Genomic DNA, 24872 nt, shown 5'->3' with positions numbered 1-24872 from the left:
TACGTAACCAGAGGTACCACTGTATCTGTTTTTTCAGGTGGTCTCAGGCATTCTGTAGAGTCTGCTTCACTTCAGCAAAGTACCTTTGGATCACTTCCTAGCCCCAAACATTTATGAGTGTAGAACGGCAATGACCACATCAATCTAGCCCCTCTGAGATCGCAACAACTTAGGTCTTCAGTGGGATGGGAACAAGCAAAGAGCTCATGATTGTCCTTCTGAAGGGGGTCTTTTCGGAGACTTCTCTTTCCACCACATGCACAAAATCCAATGCAATTAGAGATTTAAAAAACAGAAGCCCTGCCAAGCTGCTCCAGGGGCCACATTTGGCTGTTCCATCTGGCCCTCATGGCAGCAGAGAAACTAGACTGAGGGAAAGAAGGTCGGCGGGTGGGAGAAGGAATAGAAGGATAAATAAGTCACAGCGTGCAGTGATTTTGGCCCCTGCAGAATGGTGCCTTGTCTGTATAATCAGAATTTTATCTCTACACGAGGGCTAGATACCGTGTGCTTTAAAACGGAATTTCTTTCAAAGGGCAGCAAGGAAAGTCTTACAGGGGCTGTACAGAAAATTCTGTATGTGGCCAGAAGTGTTTATAAAGGCACTCAAAAGAGCAAGCAGATGTTAGTACTAATTCAGCCATGTTTTATTTGCATTTTAAAACACTTGTTTCACTGAACAAGCACGCGCGCACACACACAAAATCAAACTGCCTGAGGGACGGATAGGAAAGGGAAGAAAGAGCAACAGAGAAGTGAGGGTGGGATAGGGAAAACATACCTCCCCCTTCCTCCCTTCTCTCTGCCCACAATCCATAGGGGGGAAAGATAAAATCTTAAGAATAATGTGATGCAACAGCTCCTCATTCCCCTACAAGCAAAAAGCACCTGTACCCTTTGGCCTGTTTGCATATACAGTGGTGCCTCGCAAGACGAAAGTAATTCGTTCCGCAAGTCTCTTCGTCTTGCGAGTTTTTCGTCTTGCGATGCACGGTTTCCCATAGGAATGCATTGAAAATCAATTAATGCGTTCCTATGGAAACCGCCTTCAGACCAGGTCCGGGGACAGTCTGTCCCCCGACCTCTTCTGAAGGCTGGGGGGGGGGACAAGGGCTTTTCTTCCCACCCCCAGCATTTTAAAAAAACCCGGGACAGCGGAGGACTTCTCCGTGTCCGGGGCGATCTTAAAATGCTGGCAGGCGGCATTTTAAAATCGCCCGGGACAGCGGAGGACTTCTCCGCTGTCCAGGGCGATTTAAAAGCCCCCGGGAAGGCAGGCAGGGGGGAGCAAAGACTTTCGCCCCCCGCCCGCCTTCAGAAGAGGTCCCTCTTCTGAAGGCGGGCGGGGGGCGAAAGTCTTTGCTCCCCCCCCCCTGCCTTCAAAAGCTGTCCTGGACAGGCTTCGCGGACCTCTCCGCAAGCAGCGGGAGCGCTCCGGCTGCTTGCGGAGAGTTGCCAGCATGCCGAAGCCTGCGCGCGCTGAGATCAGCGCGCCCCGGCTTCGCGGCCCCGCCGCCCGGCTTCGGAGGGAGGCGTTCCCGCCCCGCCGCCCGGCTTCGGAGGAGCCTTCCAAAGCCGGGCGGCGGGTGGAGGTCCGAGGACAGTGGGGAAGACGCGCTGCGCTTCCCCGCTGTCCCGGAGATTTCCCTATGGGCTGTCGTCTTGCGAAGCAAGCCCATAGGGAAATTCGTTTTGCGAAGCGCCTCCAAAACGGAAAACCCTTTCGTCTAGCGGGTTTTCCGTCTTGCGAGGCGTTCGTCTTGCGGGGCACCACTGTATATCAATATATATCTATATCACCCAGAGCCCATAACCAAGGCTAGGACCACTTGGCATGACACCAAAATAAAAAGCAGAAGGTCTACACCAAAGCAACTCAAGTTTTCTTCCAAGGAAACTGGATTCTGTGACCGGTATTAAAGTGGGCATATTTGCATCTATTTCCCCATTCTGAAATGTTTGCTCATTTTACATTAGAGTGGGAGCAATAAACTAAGAGGAAATAAAACTAAGCAGAGCATTGGAGCCCCACACTCTGACCCCCCAAGATATGACTCAGACCCCCCGATATAAAATTCCAGCAGGTGTCACCCACCCAACTCCAAAACATCTTTGCAATCACATTTTTGTTTATGCAGAATTGCAGCACATGAAGCACAGATGTGCAAGGAGCGGTGGGGAAGTGGCTTTATATATTTATATTGTTGTGAGTTTTTTGGGGGACCCCCTAAACCCTGGAAATTAATAAATGGTAGGATTTTGATCATTTGGAATATTGAAGGGAAGACTGCAGTCCAGAGGAAAAATTCTGGCTAATCTTTTTCCAAGCCAGGGCCTCATCTGGGATAGAGGCGCTAACATGACAGAAATGTGTTGATGGCCCATTTAAGAGGGATCTTGGGCCAGGGCAGACAGACAGTTGCCAGGGTAACTGGGTGTGAGGTGAAAGGTAAAGAATGCCTTTAGCAAAATGTGCTGGGAAGAAGGAGAGAAAAGAGAGATCCATATTGGGCAGGTTGGCTGAAGGCTGCCTGGGAGAGATGAAGTTTGAGTGTTAGTTCAACAACAAAAAAGGCAATCACTTCCATTATAATTGGCAGTCGAGGTGGTTTAATAAATTCTCAACAACATTCAAAGGAACTAGGTCCATTGTCTTCTAGAGTCATCAAAACACATGCTCCCTAAGCTTTTTTTATTACAGTATGTTTCTTAAAAATAGTGATCTCTTAGGCTGGAGACCCCAGAGTGAGCATAAGCTAAGTAGATGCAAGCACCAGCCTCTGGTCCGCTCTCCCCATTTTAAATGAGGAGAAACTGAGGCACAGAAAAAGGAAGGCACTTAAAATGAGTGTGTGGAGTTCTCTTCCACTCCATTCTCCACCCCACATTTCCTAGAACTGGAGATAGAATCCTGGGGTCCCATTTCCTCCCCCCTCAGCCCACTGTGTAAACTGCTTGAGCCCCTAAATTGATTTGAAGCTTCCCCTCTCTGTCCTCCCTCAATAATCCCATTTAATGGGGGCCAATAATTCTTTTGTCAAGTTGACAGAAGCTACCTTTGTTTTCCACAATTACGGTAAGTCTGAAATAGGAGAGAGTGTTGGCGGAAATAAGAGTGGAATTATCTTTCTCAAGAATTGGTGAACCTCACTGAGACGTCCAAAAGAGAGGGATGACATTGTCAAATTTATAGACTGGGGTAGTTTTCTACCAGGAGATCCAGCAGGAAGCCAAAGGTGATGGGTCCAGGATTGGGGCCTAGTCATGATGTGGAAGCAAGAGAACGGCGTGTCTTCACATCCCATCTGAAGGACCTGTAAAGGAGCAGAGAAATGCCAAAATCATCATGTTTTCAATGTAAAAAGTAATGATAAAGAACAAGGAACAACAGAATCGGCAGAAAATAATATAAGATAAAATAGCTCTGTCGCTAATACAGAGAGTGGAGAAGAGAGATGGCAGTCCTCTCTGGAGGGCAAAAGAGGCGGGCACCACACCACTGACTTACATGGTTGCTAAGTGAAGAAAGCGATTCTCCGCACTCAGTATCTCCAGTATCTTTAACACAAATGACCATTCAACTTGGTCAATTGCTTTGAGTATATCTAGTTACACTTAAGGAGATGGGGCTCTTCTGGGAATGACTTTAGTATATAAGCCAGTGTTAGAAACTCCGATATATAAGCTAGGGGCCAAATGTCTCCCTAAACCAGGCACCCCCAAACTCAGTCCTCCAGATGTTTTGGGACTACAACTCCCATCATCCCTAGCTAACAGGACCAGTGGTCAGGGATGATGGGAATTGTAGTCCCAAAACATCTGGAGGGCCGAGTTTGGGGGTGCCTGCCCTAAACCAAGGTTACAATCGCCAAAACGGAATGCCTAGTTGCCATTTTGGGGCAAGACAGCTTTAAAGTCTTATTTTTGAAATGATTGGACTGACTGGGATTGGTTCACAGTTAAACATCTGAGTAGTTCAGAGGACAACCTTGAGCTCAGTTAAGAGCTTGGAGAACTTAAAGAAGAAATGTCACTTGATCCAGCGACAGTCCACATTGATATTGGCCTATTCTGACCTCTGAGACTGCTCCTGCTCAGATTGCACAGATTTTTCTTGCATTTTGGTTCCAGAAATTCATTCCGATTGTGCAGATAAAATATAACGGATAGAATTTGACAGGATGGGCTATTAGTGTGTGAAAACAGTCCAGACCCAAGGATCCCCAGGAATGCATCTCCATGTGGTGGAGATGTCAGACACCATCCTGGAATCCAGGCATCTTCACTTGGTCAAAAGCCAGCTGCAAAATGTGCTAATTTCTAAGGCTGTAAATAGCAGTTAAACATCTGGTAGGCTGGGCAAGACAACAACAACAAACGAACAATCATCGCAGAAACACAGACAAGGCACCGTCAAGTGAGTGGTGCATTAATCGACCTACAAATGACTGCACCTTGCAGTGCAGAAGAGGGGCTTAGCCACTATGACTGTAATACCATACAAAACATAGCTCCTGCCCTCCAAGTGGAACCATGGACCTTCAACAAGGGAGATTAGACAAGTGGTGTACGCAGCAAAAACATTAGTCAGTGTGACTTGCAAAATCACAAGATCAACTTGCAAACCTTCCCTTTTTCCTGGACTGTTGAATAGGACCTGGCTGCTTTTTCACAATGTTTTCCCTCTTCTCATCCTTGCCTGACTTGTCCATCCTGCTTCTCCATCATCTGGTTCCACTGCATGTTCTAATCCCAAGTCCATCACAACTACAATTTGAAGGTCTGCAAGCATGACCTTTTATTCACACAGTAAAAGTGGAGAGAAATTTGCTCTGGTGTCAAACTGCTACAGTGGTACCTCCGGTTAAGAACTTACCGTAATTCATTCCAGAGGTCCATTCTTAACCTGAAACTGTTCTTAACCTGAGGTACCACTTTAGCCAATGGGGCCTCCCACTGCTGCCGCCGCGTGATTTCTGTTCTCATCCTGAAGCAAAGTTCTTAACCCGAGGTCCTATTTCTGGGTTAGTGGAGTCTGTAACCTGAAGCGTCTGTAACCCGAGGTACCACTGCATTTTAAAAGGGAAGCTCCAGCTGTGGGGAGGCCTGATGAGGCCCATACCTGCCATGGGTAGGCTGTGGGATATTGAAGGGACCTGGTCACCTGCTTGAAAATTTTGGGGCCCCCTCAGCCCATGGTGCCCCTGCTAGGGAAACATATCAAAGCACAGTGTTTATGGAACTCACAACCTACCACGCCGGCAATGGGAATGGATTGAATCATAGAATCATAGAATTGTAGAGTTAGAAGGGCCCACGAGGGTCATCTAGTCCAACTCCTTGCAATACAATAATATTTTGCCCAACGTGGGGCTCAAACACACCACCCTGGGATTAAGGGTCTCATGCTCTACCAACTGAGCTATCTCTCACCCATTGGACGAGAGATTTGGATGCAGATGAGAGATTGGATGAGAGAATTGGATGCAGAGTAAACAGGAAAGGGCACCCAGCTTCTGAGCAGTTAGAACTTGAATGGTAACTCAGCCAGGGCCTTGAGTGAGGAAGGCTGAGGCTTGCAAATGAAACGAAACAGAGTTGGGCTTGTTCAGCATGCAAACCCTTCAACCGTGTGTGCGTACTAGCTGGCAAGTTCTCTTATGTCTGGCTGGCTGGCTGATTACTGATGCACCAAGCAAAAGCCATCTAAGAGCCGCCAATTGCCACAGGATCACACTCTTCCTTGCACAGAGAAGACCTACCAGTGGGAGCTGCTGCATGTGATTTCCTGAGGGTTGGTAAGATGGTGTAGGCATCGTAGCCAAAAAGGATTCCTGTCAGCATTCCAATCACCTGTCGGAAGGAAGTGCAAGTTTAGTATAGGCCTCCATCTGCTTTTAAGAGTACATTTCTGCAGTTGTACTCCAGGTAAAAAGTGGACTTTTCTATATTATTGACAGTTGCTTTTGGTAGAATAGTCCCATTTATTCCTCTATTTGGGTTTTCAAGCTTCATTTTGCCTCTTCTAAATTAAAGTAACTACTTGCGCCGAGAGGCATGGCAATTTTGATTCGGTTGCACTGATTGTGCATTTATTTGGGGCACGAGCTGGACAAAGTTAAGCTCTCTGAAGTCCCACTGAGTTCAAGTGGGAGCGATTTAAAGCACATGCTCACCCAAAAAATCAGCATGGCTTGAAAGTACCCAACAGTATATCCATTGTTTCAGACTCCTGTTTGGCAAAATGGTGACTGCAAAAGTGAAAAAGCCATAAGCAAACTGCTTTGTGTTTGGGAGATGAAGAAAAGACCCAAGAACTCAACAGGAGGAAACCCACTGCAACACAAAGCTGTAGTGCACACTGGACCTTTGAAGACCCTGCAAAGTGCAGTTTACAACTCTCAGGAACCCTAAAACTTCAGTGCCCAGAATTATTTGAGGGAAAGAATGTGCTTTGAATATGCTTTGAAAGCATAATGTGTATTCAGTACAATGGGCCCCAGTTGTGTTTATACAGGATTCACAGCGCAGAGGCACAGCCAATCAATCACACACTGTTTCAGAAAGGCACCAAATTTATACCACTGAAGGACCATACGTAGTGATCACTTTTGGGTACGGAGGCATGTGATCTTGCACAGCCAATTGGGCACAGTATTTGGGGATTAAAAAGGTAAAGGTACCCCTGCCCGTACGGGCCAGTCTTGACAGACTCTAGGGTTGTGCGCTCATCCCACTCTAGAGGCCGGGAGCCAGCGCTGTCCGCAGACACTTCCGGGTCACGTGGCCAGCGTGACAAAGCTGCTCTGGCGAGCCAGCGCAGCACACGGAAACGCCGTTTACCTTCCCGCCAGTAAGCGGTCCCTATTTATCTACTTGCACCCGGAGGTGCTTTCGAACTGCTAGGTTGGCAGGCGCTGGGACCGAGCAGTGGGAGCGCACCCCGCCGCGGGGATTCGAACTGCCGACCATGCGATCGGCAAGTCCCAGGCGCTGAGGTTTTATGCACAGCGCCACCCGCGTCCCCGCATTTGGGGATTACCCATGCATATTGACAAGACAGTGGTCCAGGCTGGCTAATTTGCCACATACTGAAGGAGGCAACTGGTTCATGGAGACTAAGCCAGACTGCTTGCTGCTAGGGCTGCGACACAGAATATGATATGAACCTGGACTGGTAGCTGGGCCTCCTGAAGGAACATAACAATAGCCTGCTGGATCAGGCCAATGGCCCATGTAGTCAAGCCTCCTGTTCTCACACTGGCCAACGAGATGTCGGTGGGAAACCAGTGAGCAAAACAGAAGCCCTCCCAGTTCCCATGGTTTCCAGAAACTGGTATTCAGAAGCATGAATTTGTCTAATCCTCTTTTAAAGCCATCCAAATTGGTGGCCTTTGCTGCCTCCTGCGGAAGTGACTTCCATAGTTTGAATGTGCCCTTTCTTTGATTTGTCCTAAACCTTCCAAAGCTCAGCTTCACTGGATGTCCACGAAAGGATGAACAACTTTTATCTCCCCACTTACTGCATGCATGCCATATAGCTTAAGGTTACAAGACGTCCCCGTTTCCCGGGGACAGTCCCTAGATTTACAAATCAGTCCCCTGACAAAATCCATTCATTCCTACTGAAGTTGAAAAGTGTCCCCGGGTTTCTTGAAAAAAATCTGGTAACCTTAATATAGCTGTGCCTGCAGAGAGCCCTCTTATTGTGTCTGGAAGTCCTTTCTCAAAGGGGCCTGCTAAATGGGGTGTAGAGGAGATCCTTACAAGAGTTCTCCAATTAGGTAAAGTTAAAGGGACCCCTGACCATTAGGTCCAGTCATGGCCGACTCTGGGGTTGTGGCACTCATCTCGCTTTACTGGCCGAGGGAGCCGGCATACAGCTTCCGGGTCATGTGGCCAGCAGGACTAAGCTGCTTCTGGTGAACCAGAGCAGCGCATGGAAACGCCGTTTACCTTCCCGCCGGAGCGGTACCTATTTATCTACTTGCACTTTGATGTGCTTTTGAACTGCTAGGTTGGCAGGAGCAGAGACCGAGCAATGGGAGCTCACCATGTCACGGGGATTCAAACCGCCAACCTTCTGATCGGCAAGTCCTAGGCTCTGTGGTTTAACCCACAGTGCCACCCATGTCCCTCTAAGGTAAAGGGACCGCTGACCATTAGGTCAAGTTCTCCAACTAGCAAAGCCCAAATGTGCCACGTGTCTCCCCATTCACAGCAACATTCCTACATATTCCCACTGCTGGCCAAATCAGCACTCCAGCTTCCTTTCCCTGCCCTCCGTGAATTTTTGTTAGCTTTTATGTACCGCAGCTGCGATGCCAGCTCCATCTCTGTGTCCTATGAGAACGATAAGGGACGTGATGAGGAAAGCAACAGCCCCAATGAGAGCCCTTATGAAATCCTAAAAGGAGGCAACAGAAAGGGAGAAAAAAGTTAATACTGGAACTAGGGTTGTCAAAGAAGTTAAAGCAGGATTAGCTGAGCCAACCACCTACCTCTGAGCCAATCACTGACACATATTTTTAATACCACCATAACTTCAACGTAGATGGGGTTTTTTTGAGACTTAAGGTGGTCCAACCTTAAGTCCTTGCTTTTTTTAAATAGTGAATTATAAAGGTAAAAGGGTAAAGGACCCTTGGATGGTTAAGTCCAATCAAAGGAGACTATGGGGTTGTGGCGCTCATCTCGTTTTCAGGCCAAGGGAGCTGGCGTTTGTCCGCATACAGCTTTCCTTGGCCAGCATGAATAAACTGCTTCTGGTGCAATGGGACACCTTGACAGACACCAGAGTGCACGGAAATGCTGTTTAACTTCCTGCTGCAGTGGTACCTATTTATTTACTAGCACTGGTATGCTTTCGAACTGCTAGGTTGGCAGAAGCTGAGACAGAGCAATGGGAGCTCATCCTGTTGCGTGGATTCAAACTGCCAACCTTCCGATTGGCAAGCCCAAGGGGCTCAGTGGTTTAGACCACAGCACCACCCGTGTCCCTAATAGCTAAGTAAAGAACATACAAACACATTGTACGGGTTGCCAGGAGGTCGCCCTCCCCTGTTCTACTCAGTGCAATGTAGGCAGGATATATTAAAATGAAGAATTTGGTTTGTTTCAGTGGAGAACCCTTGGCACAGATAGACACAGTGCCCCAGTTTGCTCATTGCTTTAAACCAGGGGTGGGAATCCTCAGGCCTGGGGGCTCAATGCTGTTCTCCAGGACTCTGCCTGTCCCTCGATCAATGTCCCAGTCCATGCCCAGACCACCTCCCTCGCTGGTCCTGCTCCACACTCTTCTCAGCTAGTAGGAAAGTGTCAGTACCAGATTACCAAATAGGTTGAGTAGCTAACAGGACCAGTGGTCAGGCTCTGACAGAGGGGGGGGGGGCATATTAAGTCTTTCTTTCGATCAACAATGGCTCGCCTAAATGGAATGCCTAAATGGTTTAGCAATGATAAACATAAACCACGATAAGGTGAAGTTGCTTGATTTTTTCTGCGTAATTCAAGAATTAGCAGAAAAGAAAGCTAGGAAAGCATTTTTAAATGTAAATACTTAAAATAATCCTTTTCCCTATGTATTTTTAAAAAGCACTATTGTATATCCATATTTTCCATTTTGTCTTTATATGCAGATACGGTTCAAGCCTTGAAATAAAATTATTTGTCAGCATAACTTTTGTGAAAATTATTTATATACTTACTTATTTATAAGACTTCAGTTATCCCCAGGGTAAAAAAAAAAAAGGGGGGGGACACATTATCTACCTGGCCCGGGCCTCTGCCTGGCTCTGCAAGGCCCTGCCAGTGGTCAGGGATGATGGGAGTTGTAGTCCCAAAACATCTGGAGGGCCGTGTTTGCCTATGCCTGGCCTACACTTTTAAGCAACAGACGCATGCAAGCTGCTCTCCCCCACTGAACCACAACCTAATCTGCCCCCCTCTTGCCCGCAATCCAGATGATTTGGGCATGCTGACTGGGGGTGATGGAAGTTGTAGTCCCAGGTGGGGAAGACTCTTGTAAAGTGGCGTGGGCCCCACATTCCCAGGCCCTTTGGGAATCCTGTGCGAATGCTCTGCCCCACCCCAGTGCCAGGGGCAGAAGAGAAGTCTTACCGTCCATCCCCAGTGGATGAAAGTGATCTGGTGGTGCAAGTTACACATGAAGAAGATGAAGATGACAATGCCGTAAATGAGCATGAAGCAGGCTAAACCCGAGTAGCCTGGTGTCACGGAGGCCCCATAGCAGATCAGGATGAGGATGCAGGCAATCTGGCAGAGAAAGGAGAAAAAGAGCCGTCAAAGGGCAGAACTCATGAAAAGGAGGGGGGAAGACAAGCTCCGAGAGAAGAGCTGGCAGTCAGGTGGGTGGGGTACAAATAATAGACTTAATAGGAATCATAAATGAAGCATTTTTCAAAGAGCTAATACGGTAGGTTGGGGTTCAGAAGTGAAACCCTAGGACTGAAAATTACCTGTTCCAGCAGCAATAATAATAATAATAATAATAATAATAATAATAATAATAATAATAATAAATAAATAAATAAAATAAGTATTAATAATTATAATATTATTATATTATATAATTATATTGTATTATTATTATTATTATTACTATTATTAAATTATAATATATACTGCCCGTTGAAGATCCCAGAGTTGTTCACAACATAAAAATGCAAAATGAGAACACAAAATACATAATAAAAGGAAGAACAAAGCCAAACCAGTAATGCTCCCTCCCACAAACGCATTTAAAAGGACATAGAATCAGCCAAAGGCCTGATTAAAGAGAAATAATTTTGCCTGGTGCCTAAAAACTTATCAACAGTCCTTGTTAGCTAGGCAGGCAGATATTTCCCTTTGCCGTAGTCCTATTGCTATAACTGCTCAGCTAGCAGCCACAACGGCTATATTCTCCCTCCACTGATGGAGCCTGTGGGTGGAATTCAACATCGTGCTCAGGAGATTGTTCTGTCAGTGTGAGCATTTCTGCTTGCTCAGTGGCATAGATCAATATATCATAATGTTTAGATGGTGATATATCACAATGTTGAAAACCGGATATCACCCAGCCCTAGTTAGTTGTTGTAAACAGGTCATATAATGACATATCATTTTATGAGGGGAGAGAGACTTTCTTCCTCCTCATCAGGCAATGCCATTTCCACCTGCCTTGCCCCATATTCCAGCCCTGGAAGCCTTTCCCAGACCAGAAGCTGGGAAGAGAGGAGTTCAGGGGTATTTTAATTTTTTTTAAATAGTTTTATAAGTTGTGTGTCCTTATTTCTCAATTTGATCTTTTTACATGGTTTTGTATGTTTCATGGTATTTTATGCACTACAATTTGCTATTGTTTTCATTGATTATAGATTGGTAATTCCTTCTTGTGGTTGATAAGTGTAAACTGTTTACAGTCATACCTCGGGTTGAAGTAGCTTCGGGTTGAGTGTTTTCGGGTTGCATTCTGCGGTGGCTTGGAACTAATGGAATGCATTACTTCCGGGTTTTGCCGCTCGCGCAGATGCTCAAAATGACGTCATGCGCAAGCGCGAAAGCAGGGAATCAAGACCCGCGCATGTGCAGCCGCACAGACATGGGTTGCGTTCACTTCAGTATGCGAACAGGGCTCTGGAATGGATCCCGTTCGCATCCAAAGCTACCACTGTAATTATCATTTGCTGATGTTTAATTTTACTGTTTTCTGTTAGATTCTGATGGATTGTTGAATGTTGCTTTGTTTGATAAAATTTAAAGTTATTGTGACTTTTTATATTGGATCAGATTGTTACTATTAATGTTTGATATTTTTGTATGTGTTGGAAGTTGCCCAGAGTGGCTGGGGCAACCAGCCAGATGGATGGGGTAATAATAAAATAATAATAGTAATAGTAATAGTAATAGTAATAATAATAATAATAATAATAATAATAATAATAATAATAATATTGGTATATAGTTGCAGTAGACAATTTATTTCTCTGATATCTGGTCAGGTATTACCAGGATTGTTGCAGGATTAGCTGAGACTCAGTATAAAACTGTTAATAATTCTGGTGTGAAAACAAAGAAATGAAACACACTCAGCAGTCTTCTTGGGACTGAACCACTTGGAATGCCTAGGCAACAGGGCCGCTCCACCCATGAGGCAAGGTGAGGCAGCTGCCGCAGGCAGCAGAATTGACTGGGACAGCAGATCCAGCCTCCAAGGAATGCCCCGTCCACTGCTGCTCTTGCAGTGGCAGCAACGACTCCAGCATGCTTCTGCAAGGCTGGATCTGCCCCCTCCTTGGCTGCTCCCTCTATACAGTGGTACCTCAGGCTAAGAATTTAATTTGTTCTGGAGGTCCGTTCTTAACCTGAAACTGTTCTTAACCTGAAGCACCACTTTAGCTAATGGGGCCTGCCGCTGCTGCCGCCGCACCACCAGTGCGCGATTTCTGTTGTCATCCTGAAGCAAAGTTCTTTCTTTTTTAAAAAATATTTCTATTAGAAATTTCAACATAACAATTTATTAAAAACATGTCATCATCATTTCTCTCCGCCTATTTTCCCTCCCCCCTCCCCAAAAGAAAAACCCACCCTCCCCCAGACTTCCCTCAGCTCCTCTCTCTGTTTTTTTTCAGCACATGTTATTCTCTGCATATTATAAAATCGTAAAGATCCTCAATTTATCTGTCTATATGTTATCAATAATAATTTTGTGTATGTTTATTCAAGGAGTCCAGTTCATTTTGTTGTTTCTTTAAATACTTTGTAAAAGGTTCCCATTCTTCTTTAAAGTCACAGTTGTCCTTATCACGCAATTTGTGTGTCAATTTCGCCAGTTCCACATAATCCATCAGTTTCTCTTGCCACAGTTCTTTGGTCAGGATTTCGTCATTCTCCCATCCTTGTGCTATTAAGACTCTTGCTGCCGTTGTCGCAACATGAAAATGTTCTTCAGTTTCCTTGGCAGGTCCTGAAGCAAAGTTCTTAACCCAAGGTACTATTTCTGGGTTAGCGGAGTCTGTAACCTGAAGCGTCTGTAACCTGAGGTACCACTGTAGTGGCCTATTGGCAAATTGGAAGTACTGCTGGTCTCCTTCCATCCTTGTTCCCAATGTAGATCTTCACTCACCCCTTCTTCCCTGTGGAGGGCGCCATTTTACGGTTTGCCTCAGGTGCCAAAATGTCTTGGGCTTGCCCTGCTGAGCAGGGTGGTCTGATATGCTCAGATCTTTTCTTTGTAAATACTCCAGCGTATTGGGTACATCTCCGCCTGCCCCAGTATGCTAGCACAGCACAACCTAGATGCTTTTGACAAAGAAGCATTCAGCTATAATCCTCACCTGCATTTAAAACTAGTATAGCCTAACCTCGGGACGCGGGTGGCGCTGTGGGTTAAACCACAGAGCCTAAGGCTTGCTGATCAGAAGGTCGGCTGTTCGAATCCCCATGACGGGGTGAGCTCCCATTGCTCGGTCCCTGCTCCTGCCAACCTAGCAGTTCAAAAGCATGTCAAAGTGCAAGTAGATAAATAGGTACCTCTCCGGCAGGAAGGTAAATGGCGTTTCCGTGTGCTGCTCTGGTTCGCCAGAAGCGGCTTAGTCATGCTGGCCACATGACCCGGAAGCTGTACACTGGCTCCCTCGGCCAGTAAAGCGAGATGAGCGCTGCAACCCCAGAGTAGGCCACAACTGGACCTAATAGTCAGGGGTCCCTTTACCTTTACCTTTTAGCCTAACCTCAGTTTTCCCTACATGGGAGATGTTTGGACCAGTCTGCCAACCTTCTGTCTCCAAAAGTGACCATGCTCCATTGACCAGGCGTTCCAGCCTTTCAGAGAGAATTTCTCCACAATTTCACTTAGATCGGCTTTGGAGGAACTGAACCAATTTTGGAAGGAAGGTGGACGAACCAAGGAAATTGGTGGGAAACTCTGAGTCAGTGAGTTCTGCACGATGGCATCAGGGCCTGTTTTCCTTGCCAATAATTTGATTCATGAAGCTACTTTCACAGCCCATGAAAGGGGTGAGGGCCTTTAGAGATTGCTGAAGGCAGACTTTCAAAAGTGTGGCTTGGACGCACACTAGATTTCTCACTCTCACTCCTTGCTTCTCTGCGCAAAACCAGCATGTTGGGCACCAGGATAAATTAACAGCTTAGTGGATTTCCAGCCCCCAAACTAAAAACCAGAGATTTATATTTGCTTGCATTCCAAGTAGCTGGCAGTATGCTTGTGTACACACACACACACACACACACACACACACACACACACACACACACAAGCTACAAAGTGACATTATGCTGCATGTAAGATGAAAAAGTTTTCTAGCTTGGTAACATAATCTAGCAGCCATTTATTTTCATACGTCAATGTATCAAGAGGGACACCCCATGGCAAGAAAAATTGATGAGCTATGCAGAGTTGGCTAAATTGACATACAAACTGCAGGACAAGGACAACTGTGACTTTAAGGAAGAATGGGAGCTTTTTACAAATTATCTAAAAAGACAACAGAATGAATTGAACTCCTTTGCAGGTTTTGAATAAACATACACAGATTTATTGGTTGATAACATGGCAGATAGATAATGTAAGGATATGTATATATTTTTTTAAATGCAGAGAGTAATATGTGCTGAGAAATCAGAGAGAGGAGCTGAGGGAAGTCTCTGGGGGAGGGGGGGAAAGGGGGAAAATAAAGAATATAATATGTTTTGATACTTTGTTATGTTGAAATTGCTAATAAAAACTTTTTTAAAAAAAGAGGGACACCCCAAAGGATATCTGGGTGTGGTGGGGACTGTTGCTACATAGGTACCTTGGGGCAAGGGATTTTCCATCTGCTTTGTGGCAAATTAACCTGCCAGAGCCTGAAGGACTCGAATTCTATTTACGGGCAGATCTTGGAGAGAAAAATAAGCATGCCTTGGCCTCGAGTCTCACTCACTTGTGCTCTCTATATATAGATGGCAGAGTCTCTACCTCTCCAGTTCTCAAGCATGGGTCTCCCTGCCCGCCACCCACCACTCAGCCTTGCTACCAAATACGTTTTTGAGCTAAACATGCCAGGGATTTAACATGGGTTTCCTAGGCATGCATTCTCCAGAGATGTCTGAGGGCACAGGGCTTCTCCTCCAACGAAGGAAGAGCGCTTGCAGGAGATGTTCCAGCTGTGGCAACCGGTAGACACAATTACAGCTAGACATTCCAGTTGTGGACCATGGAAACAAAGGGCCAATCTGTTCGTCAGCACACTGGGGTTGCCAGCACGCCAGGCGGAAGCAGTGTGTGTGTGTGTGTGTGTGTGAAGGGAATCACTGGGGCAACAGCTAAACAAACTAGGAGCCTCCTGCCAAGTATGCCAAGGTCCAGAATAAAAACGTAAAGGAACAGGCCTCCACTTTCACAGGCCAGAAATAAAGAGCGGGGAGAGAATTGCCACAGGAAGAGCCCAAAAGGAATGCCAAAGAGTTAAAAGCAGCAGCACAGAAAGAACTTCTAATATAGGGGGTGGCAGAATCAAAGGAAAGGCACAAGACAGCGCTGAAGAAGGATAATAATAATAATAATAATAATAATAATAATAATAATAATAGAGTAATTTATTATTTATACCCCGCCCATCTGGCTGGGCTTCCCTAGCCACTCTGGGTGGCTTCCAACAAAATATTAAAATACCGTAATACATCAAACATTAAAAGCTTCCCTAAACAGGGCTGCCTTCAGGTGTCTTCTAAAAGTCTGGTAGTTGTTGTTCTCTTTGACATCTGGTGGGAGGGCGTTCCACAAGGCGGGTGCCACTACCAAGAAGGCCCTCTGCCTTGTTCCCTGTAACTTGGCTTCTCGCAGTGAGGGAACCGCCAGAAGGCCCTCAGCGCTGGACCTCAGTGTCCAGGTAGAATGATGCTCCTTCAAGTATACTGGACCGAGGCCGTTTAGGGCTTTAAAGGTCAGCACCAACACTCTGAATTGTGAACGGAAACATACTGGGGGCCAATGTAGGTCTTTCAAGACCGGTGTTATGTGGTCTCGGCGGCCGCCCCCAGTCACCAGTCTAGGTGCCACATTCTGGATTAGTTGTAGTTTCCGGGTCACCTTCAAAGGTAGCCCCACATAGAGCGCATTGCAGTAGTCCAAGTGGGAGATAAGCAGATAGCAGCCAAGGGCAGAAAACATGCACCCCCCCAGGCACAATGCTGACAGATGAACCAAGAATGCAAGCTGGGACCGTCCCCAGTTTAAAAACATCCCCTGAGCCATGAGCTCACCAGGCTGCCTTAGGGCACCAAACCGCTCTCATCCGCAAGATGAGCATAGTGGGGGTGCCCTACCTTGCAGGAACAGTTGGATTACTATCAAGCTAATGTATGGGAGGTGCTTTGAGCACCAGGGAATCCCTGTATGTGCCAAATCATTGTAATTACAGCAAAAAGGTGGGATATGTTGAGTTTTCCCATAACACGTGGAAAGGAATTAAGCGTGTGTCCTCCACCCCAGGCATGGGATAGAGCTGTTACATGGGCAAAGTTGAGAGAGAAAAGGAAATGGGTTTTTAAAAGGGCTTGGAACAGACAACTGAAGTTATCTTGCCAATTGTGCAGAAACGGATATAAGCTCTTGGGGCCAACCAACGACTGCTTCTTGCATAGATATAGGCAAGTGAAGCTTGTGACTGAGTGGCAGTCGCCATTATCTCCTGCGCATTGAGCTGCTTTCAAATACTGATGCGTGGGCTGGTTTAAAAAACCCCAAAGCAAACCCAAACCCTATGGGAGACGGTGACATTCAAAAACTAGTGTGGTTTTTAGTTAGTCCTAACAGAAGTTTCTGATATTTGAAAGTGTTCTCCCCACCCACCCCTAGTGAATCAATGCTGCTGCCTGCATTTATTTATCTACTTTGGGTAATTCTGAATTTAGCTACCTGACAGGAGGAGGGGAATCACAGGACTGGGCAATGAGCTTAAATAATAGAAATGTAGCAGTGGGTGGGGGGAGACTACAGGCCCTCCAACTACTAAGCTATACTTCCCAATTTGTCTTCTGTGGATTCCATCCCTAGTGTGATTTTTAATCCAGCTTTCGTAGGCCAAGAACCAGCCAAATATCTTCATACTTGCTCTCAGCATTACAAGGAACCCATTAGTTCCAATGAATGCTAACTGAATTAACTACATGCTTGTACATTTTCCAAAAGGGAGAGTGCGTCTTGTTCTAACAAACTAACCTAATTCAACCCACAAGTCTCAAAACGATGAAAAATACTGTGTAATGTATAATGTTAATAACTTCTGCTAATAACAGAATCTACTGTCCTGTAACGTATAATAATAGCTACTGCTGATCCACATTAGTTTGTGGATATTTGCAGAAAGGGCTTCTCACATTTATTCTACCAGCAATGTATTTTCCTTCACTCCCCACCCCCTTTTTAACATAAGGCCTGAGGGATATTTCTATGGATATAGAAAGATAGTTCACTGTTTTGCTGTTTCACTGGTCCTTAGTAAAGCTGGTTGGAATTCCCCCCCCCCCACTCCCAAAACATGACTAAAAGATGTTGGAGAGGTGTGTGTTTTCTGCAGCTTGCCATTTGCTCCAATTCAGCAGTAAAACGTAGGTTTTCCTGGGGAAAGCACTAGGACAAACAAAAACAAAACCCTGCTTGGCTGCAGAGCTTTAAAGTATGGACTTGTGTCTGGAAAGCACAGAGCAAAGGGAAGTCTGGAGGAACTCTAAGACCAGAGTCAGAAATCACCTAACTGCAACCTTGAGCAGGAGCAATTTCCCCTCAATTCCCAAATGACAGCCTTGCACACTGTCTCAGAACCATCCTTGAATGTGTGTCACCTACATAGCATGGCTATGTCAGAAGACACTGTCAACAAAAGACTGGGTAAAAGTAAAGAATGGGTTGAATGGTCTAAAATAATAGTTTTCCTTTGCCAGGCTGTATCAGGGATGGGGAACCTGATATATAAGAAGGGGTAGCTCAGTTGGGAGAACAGGGCCCTGGGTTCAAGCCCCAAGTTGGGCCAAAGATTGGAGGTTAAACTAGATGACCCTCATGGTCCCTTTCCATCTCTACATTCTACAATGCTATGATTGGCCATAAGACAAGTCAATGGTAGAGTATCTGTTTGGCATGCAAAATCTCCCCTGTTGAATGCCTGGCATCTCCAGTGAAACAGGAGCAGGTTTTAGGTGACATTAGGCTGCTACATTCTTCCAACTTCTCAACTAGCCCTCCAAGCAGTGCTGGACTCTGACTCCCATCAGCCCCAGCCAACAGGGGCCACCTTCAGACATGATGGGAGATGCAGTCCTGCAACATCTAGAGCACACCAGGTTGCTCATCTCCAAACACTACACTGGCGTGATTCTAATCCAGGGGTCAGCAAACTTTTTCAGCAGGGGGCCGGTCCACTGTCCCTCAGACCTTGTGGGGGCCCAGACTATATATATTTTTTGGGGGGAAATAAACAAATTCCTTTGCCCCACAAATAACCCAGAGATGCATGTTAAATAAAAGGACACATTCTACTCATGTAAAAACATGTTGATTCCCGGACTGTGCACAGGCAGGATTTAGAAGGTGATTGGGCCGCATCCGGCCCCCAGACCTTAGTTTGCCTACCCATGTTCTAATCTGATACGGCAACTGTACGGAGACTAAGCAGTAGGACTTACTTCACCTCAATCGATATGGAACAAATCCACATTCTCTTCTGTATTTGGGCCTTAACGGGGCAGTCAGACACAGAGAGTGTTGTTTTGTTTATCCCACAAAGATGGGAGCCACTGTGGCTTCCAATGGATAAAGAGAAACTGACTCAATGAACATGTGGTCTTTGCTTGCTATTTTAAAAACAAGGCAAGGCAGCACTCGCACCTGCACCCAGAGCCCTTGGGAGTGACAGGGCGTAGCACGGCACAGGCAAGCATAAATCCTTCCCTTGTTCTCTTCACCTTCCTTGTGGGCCTTGTTGGGACCTGCTATTTATTCCTAGGCCCCGCTTTTTTGAAAAAAGGAAAACCCTCTGTCATTCCCACGCAGATACAACACCTAGCCCTGCAGCCTTAAAGAACATGCTCTGCTCTAAGATTAAAAGGTAGATTATTGGTCCTGCAGCATTTGAGTAATAGCAATCTCCTGTTTGGTTTCCATAACACAGAATTAGTGTGGTGCTGCGGTTACAGAGGGTTGGATTAAGACTGCAAAATCCCAAGTTATAAACCGAACTCAGTCACAAAGCTCCGTGAGAGTTGTTGGCCCAGTCGCTCTCCTCAGCCCTACCTCACAGGGTTGTTGTGAGGATAACATGGCAAACAAGGAATCATGCAAAAGGAGGGAAGTTGCAGCTGTGCTTTAAGCCCTTAGAAAAAAGAGGTCTAAAAAGCTGGCTAAAGCACATCCTTTTTGGACCAACCAAAACTTTGCATGAGGCAGTTTTCCACATTCCTAAGATCCTCCACTTTGTGAAGATAAAATACTCGTATTAGGACTCAAGACGTCCAGGTTCTGCTTCCAATTCTCAGGGCTGAAAAACTGAATGAGAAAAAACGGTTTCTGTTAATTATTAATGGAGGTGGCAAAGATTTGTGAAAGAGGGAGGGGGGAGAGCAACAACTTCTCTGCCACAGATGGCAGAGAAAGGGCTACACCCATAGTGGAGACAGAAGCCATATTGTCCTATGCCTCTTTGAAAAGACGAAGGGAGAATCCTGCTCCTCTCCTAAAAGTCACTCTCCAGGGGTAGGTAAAGAGCAGACAAGTGGGATTTGCACAGAGGATGTAGCAAGGTGCTTTCGACTGAATCAGACCTCTGACCACCTGCACTGGCTGGCAGCAGCTTTCCAGGGTTTCAGGATCTCTCCCTGCTGTGTCTGTAGATGCCAGGGGTTGAACCCGGGCCTTCTGCGTGCAAATCAGATGTTCCGCCACGGAGTGACAGCCTTTCCCCAACGCAAAACGTTACCCTGTACGTTGCTCAGGGTTCCTGCCAGCTAGCTCCTGGTATTCACTGACATTACTGCCACTGAACGTGGAAGCTCTACTTCCTTGTCTTGCTGTTAATAGACATATTCTCCCAATGATTTGTCTGGAGGCTTTTTAATAAGCTTTTTTTTTGGGGGGGGGATTTAAGACCCCCAAGGGATACAGAGCAAAGCTGCCTGGTAGTGCCAACCTCTGGTCTGAAAGATCTTGTGCCCACCCCCCTAATCCCAGGTGGGTGGGTGTGACTCCATTACTCCCCATGCTCAGAAACACTCTCATCCCTTCCACATATTCCAGCGCTGAACCCTGGTATTGAAATAGGCTGCGTAGCTTCCTTGCTCTGGCTTGCATTGCCAAAACAGGTTTACTTGGAAGCAGTTCTTGTGGGCAAGTTATGAGAGAGCAGGAGGGTTGTCGCTTTTATTTTTCTGGAGAAACTTGTACCCCTTGAACAACCGCGTGAGAAGCAAGAATAACCCCTCTGAAAGCAAGAGGCCGTGTGATGGGTGGTGCAAGTTCAGCTCTATTTTCAGATAAATAAAAGCCGTACTAAGTCCCAGGACAACTAGTGAGGATAAATATACTGCTATTCAGAAGGGTGGGGAGAACCTATCCTTCCCCATCTATGTCATAGGGAGGTGGAGCAGGACCACATGGTCCTACAAGCTTGCAACTCTTTAGCAACTACTGCTGTAAATTCAAACCGCAAAGAGACACTCCCAATTACCGTGCCAGACACACACACTCTGTGCCCAGAGACGGGAACGGTGAGTCACCCGCGATGCGCGCACCCGGCGCTCTGGGGAGGCGACCAGCGAGGCACACGCTCAGCCGCACCCAAAACCAAGGCCCTGCGCGGGCAGGGAGAGGCAAGCAGCCAGGCTTCGGGGCACCCCAAGGCCGTCGAACAACCGCTAGCCGCGGGGACAGGAACCTGCCTGGGACTGCAAAGCGCCTTTTCCTCCTCTGCCTCGCCGCTTTTCCAAACCCGCAGGCATCGAGGGGAGGGGAGGACCCGGGAAGCCCGGCTTGTTGAAGTCTGGCTCCCTATGCTCGCCATGCCCAGGGGACGCAGCAAGCGATGGGTCTCTGCCCCGCGGAGCTTAACGGTGCCGAACTCGCGCAAAGCAAAGCGCCAGGGCGAGATCGAGTTGCAATAAGGAACAGGAAGGGAAAGCGCAGCGAGCAGGAAGAGAGAAGCGGAGCTCAGCGAATGCAAACCGACGCGCTTCAGGCGTCCAGGGCTCACTGCCGTTGGAAGAAACTGAAGGGACAACTGCCCTTCGCTCATCCATCCCCTTTGGGCTTGCGGGGCCCCCGCTCGGTCTCCCAACACCGTCCCTCCCTCTCTCTCTCCCCCTGGACAGCAGCCGTCCCGTGACCCTCCTCCTCCTCCACCCGCGGCCCGACGACGCGCGGGAGACACGTCCGCCGCCCCTCCTCCTTAACTCTTCCTCGGCCGAGGCAGCGCTGCGCTGTCTGTCCCGTCAGGGCGTTTCCCCGCCCGGGCACAATCTCCAGCGGGGCGGTGAAGCCACCCCGGACGCCTGGGTTCCATCCCCAGCGCGGGGAAGCGGGCTGGCACGGACATCGAGGAAACTGGGGAAGGTTTGGGTGGCGAAGGAAGCCCCTCCGCCCGGTGCCACACATGCCAACAACTTTCGGCGGGCGCCACTAACGGACGTGACCGCCTGTTCTTGCCCAGCCACTTATAAAGTGGGAGGTGGGGGGCAGACTCCGCCCGACCCACACCGTCAGGTTGGAGCACCCCGGCTGCAACTTATCCCTCCCAACCACTTTGGAAAACCTGAACTTCGTCGATTTGCTGGACGTGGGGTCCGGAGGGAGCTGGGTTATGGAAACGCGAGAAAGAAGTTTTCTGGGCAAAGCGCAGCGTCCGCCGCCCCGCGAAGTTAGGGACCCCCCCGCCCCCGCCTCCTTTGCAGATCGCGCCATCCCTCCGGCCCGTGCGCGCCCTCTTACTATTTCGGCCAGCAGGATCATTCCCTTGTGGGTGCGCATGAAGCCGGTGCATTGGCCCATGCACCCTTCGGCGTTGCTGGACGACTCCATGGCAGCGCGGCGCCCCTGCTCGGAAAGGGGAGACGTCGCTTTCGCTTCCCGCCGCGGCTCTGCTCCTTCTCTTGGCAGCAGCCTCCTGCCAAGCGCGGGCTCCGCCAGGCGAGGGCGGGCGGGGAGGGAGGGCGGCCCGCGGGGTGGGGCGGCGGCGGCGGGCTGGGCAGGGCGTCTTGGGTAATCGCCGCTGCCTCTTTAAGGGCAGCCGGAGGAAGAGGGCCGGGGAAAGAAAGACCGTCGGGGAACCAAGGAATTACACAGAACAACAGAAATGACCGTGAAGTTCCCTGAAACGAGAAGTAATCGGCTATAGAATAACAACTTGTCATTAGTCGTGTCCGCCTCTTGGTGACCCCCATGGACCAGAGCACGCCAGGCACTCCTGTCTTCCACTGCCTCCCGCAGTTTGGTCAAACTCATGTTGGTAGCTTTGAGAACACTGTCCAACCATCTCGTCCTCTGTCATCCCCTTCTCCTTGTGCCCTCCATCTTTCCCAACATCAGGGTCTTTCCAGGGAGTCTTCTCATGAGGTGGCCAAAGTCTTGGAGCCTCAGCTTCAGGACCTGTCCTTCCAGTGAGCACTCAGGGCTGATTTCCTTAAGAATGGAGAGGTTTGATCTTCTTGCAGTCCATGGGACTCTCAAGAGTCTCCTCCAGCACCATAATTCAACAGCATCAATTCCTCGGCGATCAGCCTTCTTTATGGTCCAGCTCTCACTTCCATACATCACTACTGGGAAAACCATAGCCTAGAGCTTAAAAAGGTAAAGGGACCCCTGACCATTAGGTCCAGTCGCGGACGACTCTGGGGTTGCGGTGCTCATCCTGCTTTACTGGCCAAGGGAGCCGGCGTACAGCTTCCAGGTCATGTGGCCAGCATGACTAAGCCGTTTCTGGCGAACCAGAGCAGCACACGGAAACGCCATTTACCTTCCCGCCGGAGTGATATCTATTTATCTACTTGCACTTTCGCTACCTATTTATCTACTTGCTTTCGAACTGCTAGGTTGACAGGAGCAGGGACCGAGCAATGGGAGCTCACCCCATCGCAGGGATTCAAACTGCTGACCTTCTGATCGGCAAGCTCTAGGCTCTGGTTTAACCCACAGCGCCACCCGCGTCCCTTTTAGTACTGCTTGTACTTCTTGCCAATCAGGTTGAACTGATAACTCATAACTGCTGCCTCCTATATTATTTTTGTTGCATTTGCAGCACCAAAGTGCAAGGGTGCAAGCCTGGGACTGCCCAGATGACAAGACCACCCTCTCGGCCTCACTGAAGTGGTCCAAAGGAAAGCAAAGTAATACATTTGGCACCAGCTTGGCTGCAGCAGTTGCTGGAAGGAGGCATACAAGGCCTTAGGGACTTCACTCTTGTGTAGGGCAGTGGTTTTCAACCAGTGTGCTGTGGCAAAGGTACGGTACCTTGAATGATGGTCAGGGGTGCAGCGGACAACACTGGCCTCTGTCCCTCTTTCCTTTCCTCCCTCCTCTGATGCCATTTCATGTTTCTGCCTCCCAAAGGCTTGCATGCCAACAGCTTCTAGGAGCCACAGGTGAGGGCTGAGGGCAGGATGGGGACCAAAGGTGGGCAAATTATCTAGAGGAGCAAACTGTCCCCCACCAGAGGTAGAACAGCCCACTGCAAAGGTACTTTTTCCTGTTGCTTACATCAGGCCAATGGTAAGCCTACCCCAGAAGCTACAGGGCAGCGGGTCTTATGTTTTGCCAGTGGCTTACTATTATCAAGGGATGCAGGTGGCGCTGTTGGTTAAACCACAGAGCCTAGGACTTGCCGATCAGAAGGTCGGCGGTTTGAATCCTCGCGATGGGGTGAGCTCCCATTGCTCGGTCCCTGCTCCTGCCAACCTAGCAGTTCGAAAGCATGTCAAAGTGCAAGTAGATAAATAGGTACCGCTCCGGCGGGAAGGTAAACGGCGTTTCCGTGCACTGCTCTGGTTCTCCAGAAGTGGCTTAGTCTTGCTGGCCACATGACCCGGAAGCTGTACGCCGGCTCCCTTGGCCAGTAAAGCAAGATGAGCGCCGCAACCCCAGAGTCGGTCACGACTGGACCTAATGGTCATGGGTACCTTTACCTTTACTATTATCAAACAAAACAGGCCATTACCAGCCTTTTATTTCTTCAAAGACCCACCCCACACTGGCCTAAAGAGGAAGCGAGCCAGTATTATTTCCAGCCCTTGCTAGAGCCATGAATTTATGAGTTTGCTCAAATTCTAACCATTGAATGTAGAGATTACGAGGGGTCTGTCCCTCCCCCGCAAACTCATAACAATATTTTCTTTCTCTTTTTCCAGATTACAGTATTTCAATCTTTGAAAATGTACTAGGTTTAAATCACCACGCCTCCAAATAAAGTCTTTGCCAGTATAACCAACGTGGGTAGCGACACTTTATCAGGGTTTTCAGCAGGGCAGAGTGACACGGAAATCAATTGGGATCTAGTCAAACAGGGTGGAAATGTTTGCATTTGACAAGAGCCTGACTCCACTTCCTGCCCTCAGACAGGAAGCCAACATCACCACACAAGGCAGAGAAGCGGGTAGCAGCCAGTGGGGAAGTGGGCTAGATGGAAATGAGAACGGGGTGTCTGCATCTTTAACAGTGGGAAAGAAGTGGGAATTTCTACAGGTGCAGCCCTGTGCAATTTTCACCAGTCCCCCGTGCAAAAGCTTCTGAGTTCCCAATTTGCACAGGACAAACAACCACAATTCTGTGCATGCTTGCCTGGAAGCAGAGATGGAAAGATCTGCCAGTTGCCGTTCTCTCAATTCTTCAT

At 47.9% G+C, this 24872-nt stretch overlaps 1 protein-coding gene across 2 annotated transcripts; it reads right to left on the bottom strand.

Annotated features, from left to right (window-relative positions):
• Positions 1–2587: 2587 nt before the first annotated feature.
• Positions 2588–22184, bottom strand: PLP2 (proteolipid protein 2). Of its 2 annotated transcripts, none has more exons than XM_028712498.2 (5): positions 21980–22184; positions 10120–10275; positions 8312–8407; positions 5763–5853; positions 2588–3314 (listed from the first exon to the last, which is right to left on the bottom strand). In XM_028712498.2, exons 1-5 carry the CDS (start codon positions 22067–22069, stop codon positions 3295–3297), a joined length of 453 nt encoding a protein of 150 aa, XP_028568331.2. In that variant the 5' UTR covers positions 22070–22184; the 3' UTR covers positions 2588–3294. The 2 variants fall into 2 exon arrangements, with proteins under 2 accessions (XP_028568331.2, XP_077777075.1); XM_077920949.1 differs by lacking the exon at positions 21980–22184 and adding an exon at positions 21446–21661.
• Between the last annotated feature and the right edge of the window lie 2688 nt (positions 22185–24872).

The sequence above is a fragment of the Podarcis muralis genome, chromosome 17, assembly GCF_964188315.1.
Source record: "Podarcis muralis chromosome 17, rPodMur119.hap1.1, whole genome shotgun sequence".
In the NCBI taxonomy this organism is placed as follows: Eukaryota; Metazoa; Chordata; class Lepidosauria; order Squamata; family Lacertidae; genus Podarcis; species Podarcis muralis.
This window is presented reverse-complemented; position numbering and strand designations above follow the sequence as displayed.

What these genes read in the sequence shown, in the direction of transcription:
- PLP2 (XM_077920949.1), bottom strand. Translation starts at nt 21,646, where the DNA reads ATGTGTGGCACCGGGCGGAGGGGCTTCCTTCGCCACCCAAACCTTCCC. An exon ending in GCTGCCTCGGCCGAGGAAGA is followed by an intron (nt 10,276 to 21,445) that starts GTTAAGGAGGAG and finishes TTTCTCTGCCAG; the next exon opens with ATTGCCTGCATCCTCATCCT. An exon ending in GAGCTGGCATCGCAGCTGCG is followed by an intron (nt 5,854 to 8,311) that starts GTACATAAAAGC and finishes TCCTTCCGACAG; the next exon opens with GTGATTGGAATGCTGACAGG.